Below are 22846 nucleotides of genomic sequence, written 5' to 3'. Positions count from 1 at the left end.
CAGTTTATATTCTAGTGCAGTGATGGCAAACCTTTTTTGGTTCATGCGCCAAAATGGGTATGGGTGTGTGCTAGCATGCATACACATGCCCATACCCCTTCCCTCCCATCGCACCAGAAAGCCGCACCGATAGGAACCCAGTGTCAGGCCCAAAGCCATTATGTGAAGTTAGAGGCTTTAGCCTGCCACAGCAGCGATAGGGAGGGGTGAGAGAGAGAGAGATTGATACCACCACACATTATTTTACAGAGTCCAAGGTCAACTGAACAAATGAAGAAACCAGTGAATCCCTGCACCAGATTGGTCCATGTGATTGCACTTGTGGGTGTGGGGAGGTGAGATGAACCTTAACCTGGATGGGGAACTGAAGACAAATTCAGTATTGGAATGACGGTCACGAATCCAACATCGCTCTGCTAATAAATCGAACCTTGTGTGAGAGCTCAGGAGTGGAATGTGATTTATTTCTCAGATGCTATTTGGTTCGTTGACACCCAGTGATTTTCAGCAAAAAAAATTTTTACGGTGTTTTCGTGTGGAAGAAAGTCATCCCACCGGCCCTTGTCTTAATGCTGACCTTTATTCTTCGTCCGAAGCACAGCTGAGGGCTTCTTCCACATGAAGACACCGGGGGGGAAAATCATGGAAAATCAATTCACACTGGTGCGGCTCTGGACAACACCACTGCTGGTAGGTGAAAAAATACTACCATCTGTGTTAGGAGTTATCACACCGAAGCCCTAGTTCTCAGCCTGAGGGCTCCATCCCTAAACATAGAAAGTATGACTGTAGAAGCCACTTCTTAGGGAAGCTTTGTGATTCTGGGTAATAGCTTTTAGCTATAGCTATGATTTAGAACGGACGTCTCCAACCTTGGCAACTTTTAATACTTGTGGACTCCAACTCCCATAATTCCCCAGGCAGCCTGAGTTCCAGTCCACAAGTCTTAAAATTTGCCAAGGTTGGACATCCATGATTTAGAATCTTCTGTCCAAGTACTGCGGGAATTACATCAATGATCATATTTTAACGTTTTCCTAAATTGTTTCAATGTTTTCCTCCAAGTTCCCTCAATATCCAAGAATAAAGATTGAATTGATACACAAATCAAGTAAATTCGGTGTCACATTTACAGATTTAGGGATAACTCTGCATGGAAACGAAGGAGGGATGCATGTGAGGGAATGAACTGAATGTCTTGTTGAAGAAGGACTGAAGAAATGCTTTGTGCTTTGGACTGCAGTAGTTGCCCTTGTGAAGAATCAAGCACTCTGCAGTTTGAAAAGCAGATGGCTTCATTTACAGCCTGAGTAGCTGAAAGAAAAACCTGTTGAGTAGTTGAGTACGAATGCCTCTTTTTGGATACTGGCCAGCATCATTTTATCAACAGCTTAACAATGGTCTAATTGTTCAAAGTCAAACACTCATCTTAAGAATCTGCTTGATACTGAAGAACCACAAATTAAGACTTACTTTCCACCACTTACGTCTCCGAGAAGTTGAGTGCAGGTAGATTGCGAATTGAGAAGACAGCGAAATGAACGTATGCCCAAATCAAAGAGAAAGCGTATCTTTGAACAAATAATGCTTGTGTGATATCACAAAAGTTTATTTTTAATGAAAAAAATACTGAAAAGTGTGCCACAGTGTCCATAGCTCCATTGAAATAGTACAAAGGTATGACATATGTCATCTGAGGAATAAAGTTTTAACACTGTAGAAAATAAATGTGGTTTTTCTTTTTAAATTATGTTCCTCTGCTTCAAAGAAAACAAAAAGGAAAAAAAACTGTAGAAAACTAACATTTTTAATACATCGGAGAAAACAAATAGTAAGAGGTAATAATAAATTATTGTTACAATATTTCCAAACATTAAGGACTACTTGTCAGTTTTAGTACATGGAATGAGTTTTGTTACACCCTTGGTATCTGCCACTTGCTTGATAGGGTTTCAATGCAATCAAATTGAATACTCATTTGCTTCCTAATTCATACAAAGGACACAGAACATGGCTCTTTTAGATCTGCAGGCATTTGTCTTAAATGAAAACAAATTCCATTGTAACAGATTAATATCTGTATTTAATAAAAAAAAAGCAGCTACTCTTAAACAGATATGTTAATCTGCAAAGATGTTATTCTACATGGATGCTAAAACAACTACTGCTGGCTTGTTTGGGAGCTGGAAGGGTGGGTGCTGAGGATGATCTTTCAAGAAGGCCTCAATTAGCACAGAAACAGGTATGTGCACCGAAGGACAAATAATCTTGGAAGGAAGGAAATCAGACATGCATTTAAACCGAAACCACCATGCCTTATAAACAGATGTTGTCTGACTGCTTTTGTGCCAACTGACATGTTTCATCCTTTCTCCCCATCCCACTCCTCCCTAATTCCTGCCCTATCCCTAATCAAACAGGATCTAAGCGGGCCTTGATGCCATCCTCCTCTTGGTCCTGCTTGTACATGAAGGTAAGAAGGAAAAGAGCGATGTCCATTGATGACCAGTAAGCTGTATGCGATGTAACGGCGGACCAGTACCTGCTTTCCACCAGGCCTTCCCTGAGCTCGAAGTCGATCCGGTGCTCCAGCTCAACTAGGCGGGAAACAAAAACCGTTACTGCAGAAGAACTGTCCCCTGGTCCTTTCCTGCACTTTTGATTCTTCACGTCTAACCCAGGGGTAGGCAAAGTTGGCTCTTCTATGGCATGTGGACTTCAACTCCCAGAATTCCTGAGCTAGCATGATTGGCTCAGGAATTCTGGGAGTTGAAGTCCACAAGTTATAGAAGCCAACTTTGCCTACCCCTGGTCTAACCCAACATTTGAAGGGGGAGTGGGGAAGGGATAAGACTGGAAGTAGCATTACTGAATGGCATCCTTCATCTCCTAAAGCTGCTAATTAGATACAGATCTCAAAAAAATGCCACCCCTTCCTCCAAACCACCCAACAAAATGGAAATAGTGAGGCTCGGTAGCAATGCCACTAGAAAGTAGTTTCCAGCCAAAATATTAGAAGCTACATAACTGCCAAAGCAGCTATACGGGTTGGCCCTGGATTGGAAACCCCCACCCCCCCAATGGTCTTTATAATATGAGCAATTGAAGAATAGGGAAATGTGGGTAAAACTGAAAACTGAAGCAGCAAGTGATCTCTCATAAGAGCAAGATTTAAAAATTTATTTTTATTTTATTTATTTATTTATTAGATTTGTATGCCGCCCCTCTCCGAAGACTCGTGAAAAATCAGTTCACACTGGTGCGGCTCTCTGGACCACACCGGTGGTCCAGAGAATGGGAGAATGAGATCTTGTAGTGCTAAGATATTACTTTGCTTTCTGACTCGTAGGGTTGAAGGTGATGAATTTTAAGGAGGGTCAGAACTTCCAGAGCAGTGGTTCTCAACCTGGGGATTGGGACTCCTTTGGGGGTTGAATGACTGTTTCAGAGGGGTCATCTAAGACCATGGAAAAAGATTAATTGCCCTTGGTGTTAGGAACTAAAGCTTCTATTCCGACACATTGGAACATATTTTTACAATCCGACCAATCAGGTGTTTACAGTGGGGGTTTCCCCGCTGACCTTCCTGCCAATCAGCTTAAAGCTCTGTTGGGAGAACTGGCGCTAAAGTTATGGTTGGGGGTCACCACATGAGAAACTGTATTAAGGAGTCGTGACATTAGAAAGGTTGAGAACCACTGTTCTAGAACCAGATGAACTGGAATTTAAATCTACATTGAAGCTTGTCACGATTCCTTCTCTTGTCAACTCCCAGCGACCGATTAGGTCCCACAGAGTTGGCCTTCTCCGGGTCCCGTCGACGAAACAATGTTGTCTGCTGGGGCCCAGGGGAAGAGCCTTCTCTGTGGCGGCCCCGACCCTCTGGAACCAACTCCCTCCGGAGATCAGAATTGCCCACACCCTCCTTGCCTTTTGCAAACTCCTAAAAACCCACCTTTGCTGTCAGGCATGGGGGAATTGATTCCCCTGGGCCGTTTCATTTCATGTATGGTTTGTCTGGGATGCATGACTGTTTTTATAATAAGGGTTTTAAACTGTCCTTTTTAACCATTAGATTTATACTATGTATTGTTGTTGTAAGCCGCTCCGAGTCTCCGGAGAGGGGCGGCATACAAATCTAATAAATAATAATAATAATAATAATAATAATAATAATAATAATAACAACAACAACAACAACAACAACAACAACAACTCATGAGGCCTGCTCTCTGCTGATCAAAATCCTGCTTCCAGATCAGGAGGAAGCAGGGACTGGGTGAGGGGAGGGATGGTTTCGTGTGCTACCTAGGCCCTGCGCATGCACAGATGAAGCATTGCTCACTTATGCAGTTCCTAGTGGTCTGATACCAGTCCACGGACCAGGGCCAGGTGACTCCTGCCCTATAGATAGAAAGGTGAAAACATCGTTAGCAAAGTAAGGAACCAAGAATTACTTACTTGTTGGATCTAGGAAGCCAGAACTGCTGTGTGGAAAAGTCTGAGTCCCGACTGATGTTTGAATCAGAACTGGCTTCTTGTCCTCCACTTCTGTCCCTTCTTTTCCTGGCTCAGGCACTTGTGAGGCGGGCAGACTGGAGCGTCCGAATCTCGAGAACAGCATCCCTCCGAGGCCTTTCCCAATGCTAGCTGCCCCTATTCAATTAGCACAGTAAAACAACACGTGTCATTCTGCAGCCACAGCACACCAGGATTAGTGACAGGTTACAAGAGAAGCTCTCAACTGCTCCCTGTAAACAGAAATCACAGGGTTTCTCTACAAGCCCCTTTAAGATCAACTATAACTGACCAGTGTCCACACTTCATAATTTTTTTTCAGTCTGATTGCAATATTCAGTGGCTGATTCCGCCCCCCCCCCCCCCGGTCCATTGTCACCACCACCCCGAGCTTTCCTTCATCGTACATAAGAAATATTTGACTAAAATAGTGTCACTGAAACTGCAGTTATTGACCCTTAAAAGTATAAGTTTTTTTCTTTTGTCTCTGCTGCCCCCGTGTGGATAGTGTGACCCTGAAACTAGGGGGTGTGACTCCCAAATACTGTACTATTCCCAGGGTCACTACTTCATTAAAAAAAGCATCAATTGGAATTGTCTGCTTCACCTGTCTATGCCCCTGTATTAGCACACTTGAGGCTCTGTTATATATATGACCCACTCGCAACTAACTAGTTCCTTGTTTATTTAGGGTGGGATCCAGAGTTTATGAGAGTGTTGTACTAATATGAAAAGGAATCTCATTTACTTCAATCTGCTCAAGGCCAAGGTTTCTTTCCTTGAATAGTTTCCATCCATCGCTTCTTGCTGTCAACAGTCGTTTTGGAGAATAGGTTGACTCCCCTCTTCTCTGAGGCAGCTCCGTTCTTCATGTGTTTTAGTCTCTAGTCCCTCAATATTTGTTGCTCTTCTTCGGATGGTGACCAAAACTGGATGCCTGTCTTAAGCCCTTTCCTCCACTTAGGGGAATCATGGAATGATGTGGGACTGAGTAGTGTAAGAGTCATTTATGCAACAGGACCTTTAGCCCAAATGATTCATAAGTATTATCCACTAACTCACAGAGCAATGTTTTAAATTTTAATATTCTATATAGGATTATAGATCATGCAGAATGCAGCTGCGTGAGCAATCATGGGCTTTCCCAAATATGCCCATGTTACACCAACACTCCGCAGTCTGCATTGGTAGCCGATCAATTTCTGGTCACAATTCAAAGTGTTGGTTATGACCTATAAAGCCCTTCCTGGCATCGGACCAGAATATCTCCGGGACCGCCTTCTGCCGCACGAATTAGGTCCCACAGAGTTGGCCTTCTCCGGGTCCCGTCGACTAAACAATGTCGTTTGGCGGGACCCAGGAAAAGAGCCTTCTCTGTGGCGGCCCCGACCCTCTGGAACCAGCTCTCCCTGGAGATCAGAACTGCCCCCACCCTCCTTGCCTTTCGTAAAGTTCTTAAGACCCATCTCTGCCGTCAGGCATGGGGGAACTGAGACATCTCCCCTGGGCCTATACAGTTTATACATGGTATGTTTGTGTGTATGCTTGCTTTTAATAATGGGAGTTTTAGTGTTTTTTAAATTATTAGATTTGTTCTTACATTGTCTTTGTTATTGTTGTGAGCCGCCCCGAGTCTATGGAGAGGGGCGGCATACAAATCTAATAAATAATAATAATAAATAATAAATAATTATGAACTCTTGAAGAATGAGTCTGAAATATAATTAGGTAGCCTTCATTTAGCAACCAGAGTTGGGACCAGAACTTGGCCGTTAAGTGAAGTGGTTGCTAAGTGAAACTGTGCTTATCATCATACTGCAGCTTTACTTTACAGACATGTGAAGGTCATAAATGTGAGGACTGTTTGCAAAGTTACTTTTTCATTACTGTCAGAACTGTGAATGGTTACTGTACAAGGCAGATACTAAGTGAGAATTAACTAAACATTATGATTAAACATTTATGCTTTCTTGCAGCACCGTTTATAAGTAGCACATTTCCATTTCTTATTTAATTTATTCCTTTTTAAAAAAGGAAAAACATTAAAGACGACCATACTGAGGAAATCTAATTTATCTATATCTTGTGCTTATACTTCCTCTATTATTTCTGTGAAGTAGATTAATTGGAGATTGGCCCAATGTCACTATAAGCCTCATGGTTCCAGGAATTCTATTTTGCTTGACTCAATTATCCTTTTTCCTAATACCAGGAAAATGCCATTATTTCACAAAAACAAATTACAACCCACCCACCTCCAAACATTTTGCTCTTCACAGCAGCAATCGCAAACTGGATTTTGACTCATACATAAGCAATTACATATTGCTCCATTGCTTTCAGGATTATGCCTAATTTCTCCTCAATTTAAGATCCACTGCTTTAGAGGAAGACAAACACTACCAATAAAGAAAAAATTGATTTAGCGTATAGTTACCCAATATGCTTGCTTTGCCTATATTTGTTATGGATTCCCCATAATGCCGCCGAGACATGACAGGAGATGTTGTTGGACTGGGCAATGTTGTGAGAGATTCAGGGTCAGAAACAGAGGTAGATTCTTTTGCTGGATTAAGAAAGCTTGGCTTCATGTGTTCATAAGGTAGTGGATTTGTGGTGTTATACCAATGTATTTGCACAGGAGAAATATTACTGTAGTGCTTCAGAATTAAAGGTTCTAGTCTATAGGCCTGCAAATAAGAAGACAAAGGAAGAAACTGTGAACAGGGAACATTTTAGTTATATCCAGCCTTCATCTGGTGAAATATCTATGCATTTTTATCACGTAAATGTTTAAGAAATGTTCCTTCACTCTTCACCCCCATTTAAAAGTTGTAAACAATATGATTGATGCTGAATCCAATCTTGGTCACCGGGAACAAAGGTTTGATCTTCTGAGCTTTCGGACTTGTGCTGGATCCCATCTTTGGGGAACCTCTGCCTATTGTATCCTAGAGACTATTCTCTGCGTACTATTTATCTGGTGCCACACATAGCTAGGTGTCACATAAATACTATACATAGAATAATCCAAAGCACATACTGTATTCAATTACGGAGAAGTTCCTTGATGGGCTCCAGCACCAGTCCAAAAATTTGGAAGACTAAATCTTTGGTCCCAGTGACAGATTGGATCAGACAACATTATCCTGTGCACATATATTTGCCTTCATTCATAATATGATTAATCTGAAAATCCTGCTGCCTAGAAAAATAAAATCATTACTGTCCTACAGCTTCATATGAGCTTTATACAAACAATCATTTTTGCTTATATTAGAATTGAGAATATTTTACATTAATTTGTTCTACATATTTTTTTAAAAATAAACAACATATGCTGTTTTGGTGGCATATTTGCACATGGCCAAATTTTGCTAAGGATATTATTGCATTAAAGATAAAATAAGTTTTTGAATAAATTGTTTTCTTTTAACATTTCTAAAACAACCATCCCACATCTATGAAAGCAAAAATGCCATTTTCTAGTTATATAATACAGCTAGTTCATGCAGTTGATGTTTCTGATGTTCAGATATGTCTTCATTTTTTCTTTCATATTTGAGCTATTGGGAGTTAAGTAGCTATAAATTTGATAAGTACATAAATAAATATATAACCCATAACCAAGAAAAAAAAGAAAAGACAGACCCTGAACAAAGACTTAAAGGTCAAGACACATATTATGTGTTAGAACAAGAGTTTATATTTATTTATTTATTATTTATTACTTAGATTTGTATGCCGCCCCTCTCCGAAGACTTGGGGCGGCTCACAACATGTAGAAACAAATCATAAGCAATTAGACAAATTTAAAATATTTAAATATTTAAAAACCCCATATGCTAACAGACACACACACAGACATACCATGCATAAATTAAACGTGCCCAGGGGGAGATGTTTCAGTTCCCCCATGCCTGACGGCAAAGGTGGGTTTTAAGGAGTTTATGGAAGTCTCTTTGCAGAACTTAATTTTAAAAGGCTATTTTGTGTGACTGAATTAATTAAGAAAAATGTTTCTGTCAAGTTCAATTAGAAGTGAGCTATGACAATTACTTGGTAGCCTGTGATATCCAATTTTTTTTAAAAAAAAGCTTATATGTCTGTGATTATACATTATGGATCCACTGATAGACCCCCTGCAATTTGCATAGTGAGCAAATAGATCAACAGATGATGCTGTTAATATGGCTCTGCATTACATCCTACATCTTGAATCTCCAAAGACCTACTCAAGGGTGCTCTTTGTAGACTTTAGTTCAGCATTCAATACTATCATACCAGATATTCTTCTAACTAAATTAAAACAGCTAGTGGTACCTAACACACTTGTAACTGGATTACAAGCTTCCTAATAGACAGGAAGCAGCAGGTGAAGCTAGGCAAAATCCCATCAGATACCTGTACAATCAGCACAGTACCTGTCACCCTCCAAGATTGTGTAATTCTTACCACTTCTCTTTTCTCTATACGTATAACAATGACAGAATCTCAAACAATCCATCTGTTAAACTACTGAAATTTGCAGATGATACAACAGTGATTGGTCTCATTTGAGACAACGCTGAAACCGCATACAGACAGGAAGTTGAACAACTAGCCTCGTGGTATGCCCAGAGCAATCTGGAACTGAATACTGTACACTCAAAACCGTAGAAATGGTGGTAGACTTTAGGAGAAACATCCCATTCTACCCCCTCTCACAATATTAGACAACACGGTATCAACAGTAGAGACCTTCAAATGTCTAGATTTTATCATATCTCAAGACCTAAAATGGTCACCAAACATAAAAAATGTCATTAAAAAAGCACAAGAATGTTCTTTCTGCGTCAACTCAGGAAGCTCAAACTGCCCAAAGAGCTGCTGATACAGTTCCACAGAGGAATTATTGAGTCTGTCATCTGCACCTCTATCACTATCTGGTTTGGTTCTGCAACCCAACAAGACAGACAGGGACTTCAGAGGATAATCAGAACTGCAGAAAAAACAATTACTGCCAACCTGCCTTCCATTGAGGATCTGTATATTGCACAAGCCAAAAGGAGGATCGTGAAAATATTTACTGACCCCTTGTATCCTGGACATAAATTGTTTCAACTCCCACTCTCAAAATGAAGCTATAGAGTACTGCAGACCAAGACTAGACACAAGAACAATTTTCCCCGGAACACCATCACTCTGCTAAACAAATAATTCCCTCACCTCTGTCAAACTATTCACTAAGGCTGCATTACCAATACTCTTCTCATTGTTCCTACCATCCATCTCCTCCCACTTAATGACTGAATGACTGTAACGTGTTGCTTGTAACCTTACGATTTACAGTATATTGTTTCCTGATTGCTTATTTGTAACCTTTGACAATCATTAAATGATGTACCTCATGATTCTTGATAAATGTATCTTTTCTTTTATGTGCACTGAGAGCATATTCACCCAAAGACAAATTCCTTGTGTGTCCAATTATACTTGGCCAATAAAGAATTCTATTCTATTCTATTCTATTCTATTCTATCTGTAATGGGGCCATCCATCCCATGCTGTTCCATTTTATGAAAAATGGTCATCGTCCATTTTACCAACTGCTTTACTACAGTCTAAGGATACTTCATCCATAACATTCTCTTGGCCTACTAATCTAGTTATTTTGTCAAAAAATGTAATGAAATTTATTTGGCACAAACTATTTTTAACAAGTAATACTAGGTTCTAGTAATCACTCTGTTCCTTTCTAAATGCTTACAAACTCACTACTTGATCTTACTTTTTTTTCTTAGATTTTTCCAGATACTAAGGTGTCAAGTTGATTGGGCTGTGTTCTGAGCCACTTTTTTCATAAAACCTATCTTTTATCCAGTCTTCTGGAACTTTTCCAACACCTGCCAGCATTCTGGGATGTAACCCATCTAGGCTATTAGATCTGAATTTATTCAAAGCATCCAGGTATTTTCTTACAAATTCCTGGCCTATTTTGACCTGCATGTCTGTTTGGCCCCAATTCCGAAGCTGAACCATTTTTCTTTTTGTGAAAAGACAGATGCAAAATAAGAAATAAGAAATTCAGCCTTCTCCAAACAGCAGATGGATTGTTTCCCTCACATTCTTCCTGTTTTGCACAGGATTTAATTGCAAGATTCAGTTCAATCTTAGCCTTTCTAAAAGTGGTAAAATAGGTTTTAAGGATTTGAACTATTTATTTCAATTTTGGCATTTTTATGATACTCTTTTTCCAGTTTAAATTCAGTATTTTGTTTCTCTATTTCTCAGAAAGCTCTTTATGCCACCATACTGGTCTCATTAGTTCTTCCCATTTTTCTTTCTCTTTTATATTGTTTGTGTTTGAGCCTTTAATTACCTCATTTTTCAGAATTTCCCAACCATCTTGAATTGTTTTTCCCTTCAGACCTTTCACCAATGGAATTCTTCATTTTTTTTCCTTAGAAAAAAAATCCGGATGCACTATGGTCTAATAAACTTCATTGCCATTTTAATGGCATCATTTTTTTTGCTATCTGAGAGGCTACAGCATCTGGCTCCATGAAAGTTGCCTCTGTTCTTGAAAGCTTGCTACTATACTAACACTCACCACTGGATCTGTTGGATGAAAAATGTTTAGCAACCGGTTACAAATTTTTCTGGGTAGAATGTGATCTTGAGTTCCATTGTTTCCTGGACGGATGCCACGCAAGGCCAAAAACACTGCTAATGGAGATCCCATACAGAAGAAATTGTCCACCTATGGAAACATTTCATTTGATATTAACAGGCAGAGTAATAGGCAGCTGGCTTAGCACATAGCAGAAAACTTTGAGATAAGGAAGAAGAGCTGTGATCTCATTGCCTTGAGAAACAATGCAAATTGAGGAAAGCCACAGTTTAATAATGAATTAATAATCTTTTCGCATTATGTGATAACCAAAGAAAGCTATGTTACAAAAATACGATAATGTGGTTTTGGGTTTTTTTCTGAGAACATTTCAATTAAAAGAAGTATTGCAGGAAAGGTTGGGGAAACTGCAACTTAGGAAAACTGCAGTATTTTCCCCCCTACAAAAACGACAAGGAAGATATAGTGGTATGAGGGAAGGGCCATGGGAGACAGGGAGTGGAGCCACAGCTAGGGGGACAGCCTGATATATTATATGCTTGCATATGGCCCCCCAAACATGTTAAGGATCCCATTTCCTGGTTATATTGATAGTTATAGTTGTAATTTTTCACAGCTGATAAGACAGAAACATATATTTATGTGTTGTGCTTGCACTTGGTTCTAAATGCTCTTATGTACTTTTTCTGTTTGACAATTCATTGTTTTGACAATGACAATAAATTAATAAATTAATTAATTAATTATGGTTGTTCACAGTCCAGAGAGGAGTGGCTATAGAAACTGAATAAACAAACAAATAAGAGGCAGCTTAATCCACAGCAGGAATGTGGGTATGGCAAATATCACAGAAGGGACCCTCCCTAATTTCTTGGGCTCTAAAGGCAACAGGGAAGAAATGTACTTTCAGACTTGTAAGATTCTATTGTTGTAACCTTACAATAAAGTAGGACTGTGGCTCATCTGGGTGTGTTAGCTGTGCGGGTTACCATGCAAGGCTGCCAGAAGATGAAAAACAAATATGTTTTAAAATGTTTAATATCCAACATCATAGAGAATCCTATACGCCAGAATACAGTGATGGAAGATCTTTTAAAAAGTCCAGTACCAAATGTAATTATTGTGCAGTAATTTCTCACAAAATTAAGCTACCGTTATTAAGCTGTGTTCAATATCAGAGATGTGACTTCTTCAAAACAATCTGATCACAACTTGCAGATATACTGATGGGTTGACAGTAATAGATGCCCGCTTCCTATTATGCTCATATTCCTTTGTATAAACTGCATGATTTTTAAAAAACAACAACATATGAACTACTAGCTGGATTGAGATGACAAAACTGGAGAGAAAAAGGTAAATTCACACTGTTTTTGGTGATGGATCTTTTAATGTTGCAGAGACAAAAAAACTTTTGAGGCAAAAATAGCATCCAAATTTGCACAACTTCTTTTCACTGGGTGTGCACATATTGAAAACAATTCATGATGTACAGCCAAAACCAGCTAAATGACATTTGATAGCCTGACTCAGGTCAATGTGTACCACACCCTTCATGTCTTGATTATTTCCTCCTATCCTCTGTTATATAATAAGGTACTTTTTCTGTTTGAAAATAATCTATTTCCTGGTAATATTTGAATTAACAAGTTTTGTATGTAGAAAACATATTTGTAGATTTATCTACATTGAAAGTAGTATTGGTTAAAAAAAAAAGTTGACCAGCTTGTTAAAAGTGACCTATCAGAAATAAAAGACATTCCTTTTCTATTCATACCTTGAATTGTAAGGCAGGTGTTTTGGCTACAGTTGATGTCTTTAGTCCATGCAATCTATCTTCTATCTCCCTCAGCCTAGGAGAAAATTAACACTGGCATGAACACTTTTAATTAGAACAACCAATCCATTCTATTTAAATTTGTTATTTTCTATATATATGTGGCAACGGTAGAAAAGAAGATATTTTATTTAGGAAAACAGTGGGGGAAAAATATCCTTTTGCCCATGGTCCATTTGGCTAATCCCCTAGTGAAGAACTGAATGATAATTAAGAAATGTTCCCAACCTTCCTAAAATGCCTTTATGTAGACCAGGGGTCCCCAAGCTTGGCAACTTTAAGATTTATGGACCTCAATTCCCAGAATTCTGAGTTGAAGTCCACAAGTCTTAAAGTTGCCAAATCTGAAGACCTCTGGTGTAGAACGAAACCAACGAAGTGCTTCATGAATCATTACATTACCCCTGCCAGTGAAGTCTTTAAAAAATAAAATATGGATAGAAATGGCCTTCAATATTTATTTTACCAAGGCATAGCTGAACTAAGATCTGCCTATGTATCAAACCTTTCTTGTTCTCTCAAAATGGTGCTGAATCTACTCATGCATTTCCTTCAGGTCAGAGATTTCCCTAGTAATTCAAATACATTTTCTTACTGTTTCTTGGTTAAGTAAAACTCTTCTAGCAAACGCTGCTCCTCGTAGGTCATCCAAGAGTGCTCGAGAACATCATATTCCTTCTCAAGTAACTGTTCATAGAGCCTGACTGGATTCCATCCTGTCATGATATCATACGTAATCACACACCCTAAGGAATGTGATACAATAGACACCTTTCCACCTTTTTCTGTAAATTCTGGATTCCGGGAACAGAAAAGGTTGTACAAACGATTCATCTCTTGCTGGAGACCTTTTACAAGCTGTGTTAAAAGTGTCAGGAAAAGAGAGAGAGGGGGAGAGGGAAGGAGGTATGAAAAAAAAATCATTTAAAAACTATTCTGCATATTGTTAGCTTCTGCATTCCTGCTTATATTTAAGTGCATATTTTATGGCCAATTGAAATGGACAGAAAAACCAATGAAGAGCAACTAGTTCCAGCCTCCACATTTAATGGAATGGTAGCTTTTAAATGCAACATTTAAGTAAACAAAGAGTAAAGTATTTTAAAAAGCTAAATCCGAATGATTCTATTAAATTATAGTTAAATCAAGCTTGCAGCTTAACTCCTTAAAGTGCCAACTATTTAACAATATATATTAATCACAAGCAGCCTTTCTTTGGGTAGAAGATACTGTACATAGGCTACCACTATTTAGATGATTAACAAATTAGGGCAGATTGAAATAAAGTAATTTGCAACAAGAGGATTCAAATAAACGTTGTGGAACATCTGCTTGGAGGCACGAGGTATTATAAAGATTTTCTTCTTTGATGAAATCAGATCAAGCAGCGCAAATATGGAAAGGAATGTCTCAGGCAGCAGCTAAAGGATTGAGCTAGAAATTGGGATGTCATTTTTGTCCTCTCTTAGGAATGAAAGCTGACTAAGTGACTCTGGGTCAAACCCTCCTTCTTATTCCAACACACCTCGCAGGATTGTTGTTGGGAACATAGGGGGTAGCAACATTGAACTGATCCAAAATAAAGATGGGATAAACAGTGCATAAATAAGTAAATAAGCCCAATCTCAGAAGGTCAGAACAATCAGCTATTTTTATCAGTCATATTCATGATCTGTTTCTGTTGAGCGGTCCAATCCATTTGAAAAGATAGTAGTATTTAATGCATAAGTTCCAAGCATGGGGGAGGGGGGACATGAAATATGATTTGTGATATGAGATAAAAAAAACAAAAAAAGGGAAAAATTGCAAAATGAGAAAAATATACTAGTGACTTTTTGTAGTGTACCTAATTTATTAGATATTGAAGTATCTACTTGGTATATGAGAATAATCTAATAGTTTATATACCTGCTTTCAACCCTGTCCCTGCTATGGAAATTTATTATTACAATGTTAGCCTGACCCTGTTTAACTAAGTAAACTTCAGATGTGTGGCAGAGTTTTTACTTTCTGACTCTATCGTACCTTTTTCCTTTTTCATAGCAAGATCTTGACCATCAAATTTTTGTCGTTGGTTTTTCTTTTTTCGTGTTTTTTCTTATTAACTTAACACTATGTTTATTAGAATATGTAGACAAAATTCTTCTTTTCACTTAAAATATTATGTTGATTTAAAGACTTAAGAATATATCCTTTTTTCTGTATTAAAAATTGACTTCAAGAAAAGAGGGGTGATTGTAACCCCTACTATTTGTTTTTAAATGTTTGTGAGTGTGTATGTCTTTTTATGAAAAAATTAATAAAGTATATTTTTTAAAAAAAATTGTACACCGCTGTATGAATATTTATTCTATTTATCATACGTATTTGTCAGGGGAAGAATATCCTGGATCCTTGAAACCATCGTTTTGTTTATTCTTCAAAAATAGTTTCCTCTTTTTAAATTTTAAAATGTCTATTGGCACTGTAATATCTGACTGATTTCTTTTCCCTTTATGTAGCTTACAAAGCACATTTCTCTTTGACTCCTACAATCAAATTTCTCATTCCAGTTGCTGGATGACCTTCTTAAACCATGGAACATTTTTTTAATTCTTTAGGAAAATCTCTTAAAGAGATTGCTACCCTCTTATTCAATGCATAATGAATTTCATTTGGAACTGAAGGGAATAACATATTCTCATGCAAAAATGTTGAGTGGGGATTTTTCTCCTCTTAAAAATGTCTCCTACTTCCACATTGCAGCTCTTTGCTGCAGCTAACAATTGACTCTTTGAAGGATAAATCTTGTGATCTCATTATTTGCAAACCACTCCATAGTCCACTTCTTAGTCCATGCCTACTAATTTAAGCAAGCAATCAAACGCACTCAAACAGCTTATACTGAAAGTGTTAGAAAATTATCAGTGAGAATTCTATTAGGAAAACCATGGAATTATTTTTGTAAAGGATAATTAAAGTTGTATTTTTATGTAAAGTTGGATAATTACAGAAGCTGTGTAGAGGATAATTAAAATCGGGCTTAATTCTGTATTCAGTCATCAAAGAAAACAAAAAGTCCTGCTGAATCTTGCTACAAAGCTCAACATATTTAGCTTTTTGTTCAAACAGTAGCCAGGCAAGCAACTTTAAAGCAAAGTGCGAAGGCAAAAAACATTTCCACTAATGCTCATTGTTTAAACAATATTTCATACCACTTCTAATTTTGGAATAATATAACTACTGATAGATTTATTTGTTATGGATATATGTAAATCCCCTCCAAGTCAAACTAGTTATCATTACTGCATCTGTGATTAGTCCCATCATTTCATGGCATACTGGATATCTAAAACTACCTCTGCAACAACACAACAGCCCAAGGCAAACAAATGTTCAGCCTCAACTATCTCACGAGGTCACTGCAAATAAAAAATGTTGACTTAGACAGTTATACATTTGGCAATCCGTGTAGCCATCACATTACAGTATAAGAATGGATTTTAAAATTTTACCAGAAATAACCATGATTAACTGAACTTTCCCCCAGTGCTGAGAGAAGAAAGTGAGGAGATTTATTAAATGGATCCACCCCACAAATTACATGTATTCTGAATCAAGTCTGTGTTGCGCTAATTCAACTGTTATCACTGCACAGCTGGAATGTAGAGACCCGAAGAGGATGATGACATACTTACCGGTAACTATTATTATATCCCACTATCACAGCATAACTTAGTATACTTCTATCTTGCCTCTTGTATGGTAAATGAGGGACTATGAGATGCTACTGGTAAGGTTACGTTTTAGCAAATCATGGGCATCAAGTTATTTCCAACATACCAATTGATGCTGTGATTGTATATTTCGGCACACAATGTCTGAAAAAGATACTAACCTTACTCAAATCACTCAATGTGTTATCTGACTGTAGGACTTCCAACTGCAGGGCCGTAGAATGCAGGAAGTATCAGGGCTCCAATAAATAATAGTGGAGGTGCCCTATGCAACAGCTTCTTTTTTTAGACAACCTCTCTTCTCTTTCTTGTTTGGCACTAAGATGCCCTTTTAGAACCCTTCCACTAACCCAAAGCCTAGTTATCATGAGGTTTAGAACCAAATTAGATAAAACTATGAGATCATCTCTAAACTTTCACCTTTCTTTCTTGATGAGAGAATTCTATAGAATGGTTCAACCTAAGACATTATTAATTAATTAATTAATTAATTAATGCATTCTAATTTATATAGCATGTATATATCATTTGTGCAATTATTTCCTACACCTACAGGATTCCCTCTCATCTGTACAATCTTTAATATCTTAACTGATATAATCAGGCCAATCTGATTAAAAAACAACTTTTCCTGACATTTTATTTGAATGTCTCTCACTGATACTTTGACCTCCCAATACCCAGTGGTCATTTAGTTCACCCATATTTAAAATAAAAACTTAAAAACTATGATGTGTAGAACATATGTCCTTTTATTAACCGAAGAGTAGGATAAGAGGATTGTGCCTGGTTATTACCATACATAAAAACAAGAGCTCATTATTTTGTTTTTATACAATAGAACTTCACACTCTTCTTTAAGATAACAGAGAAACTGAAGTATGCTTAACTGAAAAGCTTCTGGGCCACTTTTTGTTCACACTTGAAAAAAAAGCACTCAACAATACACATACCTCATCTCTATAGAGTGGACTTGTGTAATACATTATGTCCATTGCACTGCTGTTAAGCAAATCCCTTAGTCCACGAACTTTATCTGGAGTAATAGAGTCAACAGTGTCTAAAATGAAAAAAGAGATCAAGGTGTGATAAAATCTTAAATGGTTCAAAATCAAAAATTCACAGCATCTAAATCCATAACTATGGAAATTGCTCAGGTGCTGTGATAATGTGGTTGTTCATCACTACCAATATTTTCCTTCTATATCAGTTTAGGCAGCTGAAGGATGTTTGGGGTTAAGTTTAGAGCCAACAGAGCTAACAAGCCTAAATTAAAATGAGCAGATAGTATCCAGGAACATTTACAATGTGGATGAGTTTCTTGTTAGATAACTGAACAAGTGAAACTCAGAGCTAGAGAAAATATAAAAAATGCCAATGCCATCAGGTTTTTTAAAAAGAGAAAGAAATACCTCCATCAAGTGTAAGCTTAGATCGCCATTCTACTGGCAAGAATTCAACATGTGTTGCAAGGTTGCTAAAATATTTGTCTTCAATTTTCCGTGCAGTTTCCCGCATCCTAGAAAATTAAAACAAAAACAAAAACAAATGTTAGACTGAAAAATAAGAGTACTTCTCATAAATAACAGTACTCTGCAAAGCAGATGTTTGTAGGAAATGATTTTGTCCAAAGCTATCCAACAAAGGATATTCTTGGGATTTGGTTAGCTTAAGAATTACCTTTCTCCTATTGTTTCTGCTTGACCAGAAAGTTCTGGTAAAGTTGGTATGCTCTAGATCCCAGCTGTAAAGCTCTGCCATCTTGCAAGACCCAAGAAATGCATCTTCTTAATAGCTCTACCTCTTCCCAAGATCTGCAAAGCCTTAAGCCTGCTGTGCTTTTGCAAATCTGTAAAAATTTAGCTTTTTCAGCAGGTCCTGGGATAAGGTGAGGTGGTATGTTCTATCATAGTGCATTCTGTTGGTCAATTATGATTTTGTTTCATTCTCTAGTTACTTGTATTTATTATTGTTTACATTTTATTTTTATGCCATTATTTTTAATCCTCATATTGTACAACCTGTGACTCACTGGATCCCTGTTTCAGTGACATTTTGTTACCTAAACAGGTGAATAGAATGACTATGGGTGGACAAAAATGTTGTGAGAGCGAGAGCTCCTTCCTCCCTCCCTCCCCTCCCACATTTTTCTCCCACCCCTCAAATCTCTTATCAAACTCTGATTTAATTTCATTTCAGAGAAGCAAGGATTTCTATAATATTCAAAATAAGAGCAAAACACTGTGCAACTTTCTAAATACCATATAAAATCTCCATCATGCTTATCTGATAAATGGAAACAATCAGTACTATAAAAACTTCTAATATAAACTGTAAGATAGTGCAATTTAAATAAAAAGGTTTTGTAGCCTAATTAAAAACCACATACAACTCTTAAACAGCTCTTAAATACATTTAAACAAAATTAACTTATTTTTATTTTGTAGAATTATTCCATCTACTGATGTAAATTAAAAACACAGGTTGCAAAAAAACAAATGAAGCACTTACATGGCAGTATTCCTTATAATCCTCCCTTGCTCTATTTTCTGTCCAATGCCATGCACAACAAACACAATGTGAGTTGTTGGAGAAGGCTTGTCTTCTAATGTAGCTTCTTCAACATAGCCTCTATGAAGTCTGGTCCCACTACTTGAAGCTGCAGAATGAAATTGGCTTCACTTAATTCTACTCAGAAAAAGCAATTACTTTGTGCACAACCATCTATTAAGTGTCCAAGCAAATAGGTTTGTTTAAACTTTTTATATTTTTCCTCATCTGCTTTAAATAAATTATAATCTATACTGAAAAACATATTTACACAAAATGTGTGTGTGTATTGTAGAAAGAAGGTTTTATAGAGTAGATTTAATAGCAAGATTAATTTTAACCCTGCAATGTTACTACTTCAATAGCAGATATTTGTAGGTAATGAAAAACTGATGTTTATATATGTAACACATAGACATATAAACATATTTCCGAGAGATACGCAGATGATACTACTCTAAATGGCAGAAAGTAAAGATAACTAAAGAGCCCCTTGATGCATCTGAAGGAGGAGAGTGCAAAAGCTGGCTTGGAATTCAACATTAAGAAAACTAAGATCATGGCATCTAGCCCTCTCAACTCCTGACAAATAAATGGGGAAGAAATCAAGGTAGTGACAGTGCTGGGCTCCAAGATCACCGCAGATGGGGACTGTAGCCAAAAAATTAAAAGACCCTTGCTCCTGGGGAGGAAAGCTAAATCTAGACAGCATACTACAACAAAAGTGTGTATAGTCAAGGCTATGATTTTCCAAGTTGCAAAGTATGGCTGTGAATGTTGGACCAGAAGGAAGGCCGAGGGCCAAAGAATTGAGGCCTTTGAACTATGGTGCTGGAGAAGACTCCTGCAAGTCCTGACTGCTCTTTAGAAGGCCAGATCCTGAAGATGAAACTCAAATACTTTGCCCACCTAATGAGAAGGAAGGACTCACTGGAGAAGAGCCTGATGCTCTTCTTTTGAGGGCAAAAGAAGAACGGGACAACAGAGAATGAGGTGGCTGGATGGAGTCACTGAAGCAGTCAGCGTCAAATTAAATGGACTCCGGGGGATGGTAGAGGACAGAAAGGCCTGAAGGAACGTTGTTCCTGGGGTCGCGATGGGTGGAACACGACTTTGCAACTAACAACGCACAACATCAGAAATCTTTATGTAATAGAATACTGAACTAATTATTTTATTAAGATTGAGGAAATCCAAATTTAAACCATACACTGGTTTAAACTATATGCCAGTTGTTAAAATTCTGCCTATTCTACTTAGAGTTTTGTGAAGATAAAATGAAGAAAATAGGCGTTGATTGCTTACCTGAACGCCTCTTCTCGTACGGTGAGCGGGTACAGCAGTCACATGGGTTGCTCATGTCCAATCCGGTGGAACTGAGCCTAGTATTAAAAAAGCTTGCCGGATCCGCCCCTTCCCCAGAATTCGCGAATCCATAGACTAGGCTCAGTTGTGAAGCTCTGTAGTGTTCAACTCTCATTGTTAGAGGAAGAAAGATATAGAAAGGTAAAGAAGACACATACAAGGGCGGGAAGTGACTGCTGTACCCGCTCACCGTACGAGAAGAGGCGTTCAGGTAAGCAATCAACGCCTATTCTCCGTACTGAAGGAGCGGGTCCAGCAGTCACATGGGACATACCCAATAGATGGTCCCTAGGGTGGGATTAGCTTGCTATCGTGTGAGATAACGGATTGGAGTACCCTTCTGCCGAAGGCAGCGTCCGCTGAAGCGTAAGAATCAATCTTGTAGTGCCTGATGAAGGAATTTGGCGAGGCCCAAGTGGCTGCTTTGCAGACCTCCTCCAACGGGGCTTGAGTCGCCCAAGCGGCCGAGGTGGCTGCGCTCCTGGTGGAATGCGCTGTGATGTTCCTTGGAACTGAGAGGGAGGCCGACTCATAGGCCTTAGATATAGTCCCTCTGATCCAACGGCCTATTACTGTTGAAGACACTTTGGCCCCCATGACTCTGGGATGATAGGCTACAAAAAGTGCTTCTGACCTCCGAAAGGGTCCTGTGCGTTGGATATAGATTCTCAGCGCTCTGGTGAGATCCAGGGTGTGCCATCTAATTGCCAAGGGATGGTCTCGTTGGAGGCAGAAGGAAGGTAGGACAATATCCTGAGATCTGTGGAACATGGAACTGACCTTGGGTAAGAAGGTGGGGTCCAGTCGCAAGACTACCTTGTCCTGATGGAATTGACAAAGGTCCTGCCTGATTGAGAGGGCAGCCAGCTCCGAAATGCGTCGGGCAGAGGTAATAGCCACCAGGAATGCTACCTTAAAGGATAGGTACCTGAGGGACGCCGATTTTAGGGGTTCGTATGGTGCCTGCGTGAGGGAATGGAGAACCCGTGGCAAATCCCAGGATGGATACCTGTGGACCTTGGAAGGTCTGAGGTTGGCTATGCCCTTGAGGAATTCCTGAACTTCAGGGAAGGATCGGAGAGGCTGTCTGCGGGGACCCCCTAGGACAGATGAAATGGCTGCCAGATGACGCCGGAGGGTGCTGGTGGAAAGTCCTTTATGGAAGCCTTGCATAAGGAAGGAAATAATTCTGTGTATGGGGATGCACAGAGGGGAGAGACCTTCCTGTAGACACCACTGGTGAAACTTGGACCACGTGTGGTCGTAGATTCGATTGGTCGAACCCCTTCTGGCCTTTAAAATGACCTCCACTGAATCGGGGTCATGACCACGCAGTTCTAAATCTCTCCTGATAACAGCCAGGCGGTGAGGTGGAACCACTCCGGGTCTGGATGGAAAGAGGCCCCCTGCCGCAGCATATCCCCCGAAACGGGGAGTCGCCAAGGGTCCTGGACGGACAGCTGTTGGAGATCCGCGAACCAGGGTCGGCGGGGCCAATGAGGGGCGATTAAGATTACTCGGGCCCTCTCGGTGAGGACCTTGTGAATCACGTCCGGGAGGATTGGAATTGGAGGAAATGCGTAGAGTAGGCCTGGGGGCCATGGACTCCGGAGGGCATTGATTGCTTCCGCTCCCGGGGATGGAAATCTGGAATAGAAGCGAGGGAGTTGGGCGTTCGCATTGGTCGCGAAGAGATCCAGGATTGGTAGGCCGAATCTGAGGGTGATTTGATGGAACAGGTCTTGATGGAGGTTCCACTCTCCTGGGTCTATCGTTGCTCGGGATAGCCAATCCGCCTGGACGTTGAGACTCCCCGAGATGTGATCGGCTAGGAGCGACTGGAGATGTTTTTCCGCCCAAAGGCCCAACTTGAGGGCCTCCCTCATGAGAGCCTTGGATCTCGTGCCCCCCTGTCTGCAGATATGGCTTTTTGTGGCAATGTTGTCGGTGAGAATGAGAACGTGCCGGTTGGGAATGCGAGGAGAGAAATGCTTCAGAGCCAGGGAAACGGCTCTTAACTCTAGCCAATTGATTGGCCTGGAAGCTTCCTCCGGGGACCACGTGCCCTGGGCTATCATCCCCTGGGCGTGGGCGCCCCATCCCGATAGACTGGCATCTGTGGTGATGACAAATTGATCCGGGCACCTGAACGGGGATCCTCTGTCCATGGCCGGAGACTTCCACCACTTGAAGGATCTGCGAACACTCAGTGGGATGACAATGCGTCGATTTGAGTTGCTGTGCCCC

At 39.5% G+C, this 22846-nt stretch overlaps 1 protein-coding gene across 2 annotated transcripts in view; it reads right to left on the bottom strand.

Moving 5' to 3' along the window:
- Window positions 1-1588: 1588 nt before the first annotated feature.
- DDHD1 (DDHD domain containing 1) overlaps window positions 1589-22846 on the bottom strand; it is a 54928-nt gene continuing 33670 nt past the window's right edge. For both annotated transcript variants that reach the window (XM_070749320.1, XM_070749319.1), the window contains 9 exons: window positions 19196-19343; window positions 18097-18203; window positions 17638-17744; window positions 13564-13826; window positions 12909-12984; window positions 11111-11260; window positions 6956-7208; window positions 4462-4656; window positions 1589-2597 (listed from right to left, as the gene is read on the bottom strand). In XM_070749320.1, the coding sequence (XP_070605421.1) occupies window positions 2413-2597; window positions 4462-4656; window positions 6956-7208; window positions 11111-11260; window positions 12909-12984; window positions 13564-13826; window positions 17638-17744; window positions 18097-18203; window positions 19196-19343 (1484 nt within the window). In that variant the 3' untranslated portion in view covers window positions 1589-2412. The remainder of the gene's footprint in view (window positions 2598-4461; window positions 4657-6955; window positions 7209-11110; window positions 11261-12908; window positions 12985-13563; window positions 13827-17637; window positions 17745-18096; window positions 18204-19195; window positions 19344-22846) is intronic.

Source organism: Erythrolamprus reginae, chromosome 1 (assembly GCF_031021105.1).
Source record: "Erythrolamprus reginae isolate rEryReg1 chromosome 1, rEryReg1.hap1, whole genome shotgun sequence".
Taxonomy (NCBI): domain Eukaryota; kingdom Metazoa; phylum Chordata; class Lepidosauria; order Squamata; family Dipsadidae; genus Erythrolamprus; species Erythrolamprus reginae.
This window is presented reverse-complemented; position numbering and strand designations above follow the sequence as displayed.